At 62.9% G+C, this 232-nt stretch overlaps 1 protein-coding gene across 1 annotated transcript in view; it reads right to left on the minus strand.

The window, feature by feature from the left end:
• Window positions 1-232, minus strand: part of SCAP (SREBF chaperone) — a gene marked incomplete at its 5' end in the record, with an annotated part of 8,932 nt that overhangs the window by 156 nt on the left and 8,544 nt on the right. The window contains one exon of the mRNA XM_010194715.1: window positions 3-139. Within this exon, the coding sequence (XP_010193017.1) occupies window positions 3-139 (137 nt within the window). The remainder of the gene's footprint in view (window positions 1-2; window positions 140-232) is intronic.

Genomic DNA, 232 nt, shown 5'->3' on the forward strand with positions numbered 1-232 from the left:
GCGACTCGTTGCTCTTGCCCAGGTACACGGTCTGGAGCAGGTCCCCGTAGCCGATGTCCCAAAAGGAGACGCAACCCTGGCCTCCCGTCACCAGCAAATTGTCAGAGATGACGCCCAGGCTGGCCCCACAGCCCATCTCCTGTGGGGAACGAGAGCTGTCACAGGTGGGACGGGGCTGGACAAGGGACAGATGTGGCTTCTAGCAGCACTGGTGTGGGCAGCAGGAGCAGGG

This window comes from Mesitornis unicolor, unplaced genomic scaffold (genome assembly GCF_000695765.1).
Source record: "Mesitornis unicolor isolate BGI_N332 unplaced genomic scaffold, ASM69576v1 scaffold3301, whole genome shotgun sequence".
In the NCBI taxonomy this organism is placed as follows: domain Eukaryota; kingdom Metazoa; phylum Chordata; class Aves; order Mesitornithiformes; family Mesitornithidae; genus Mesitornis; species Mesitornis unicolor.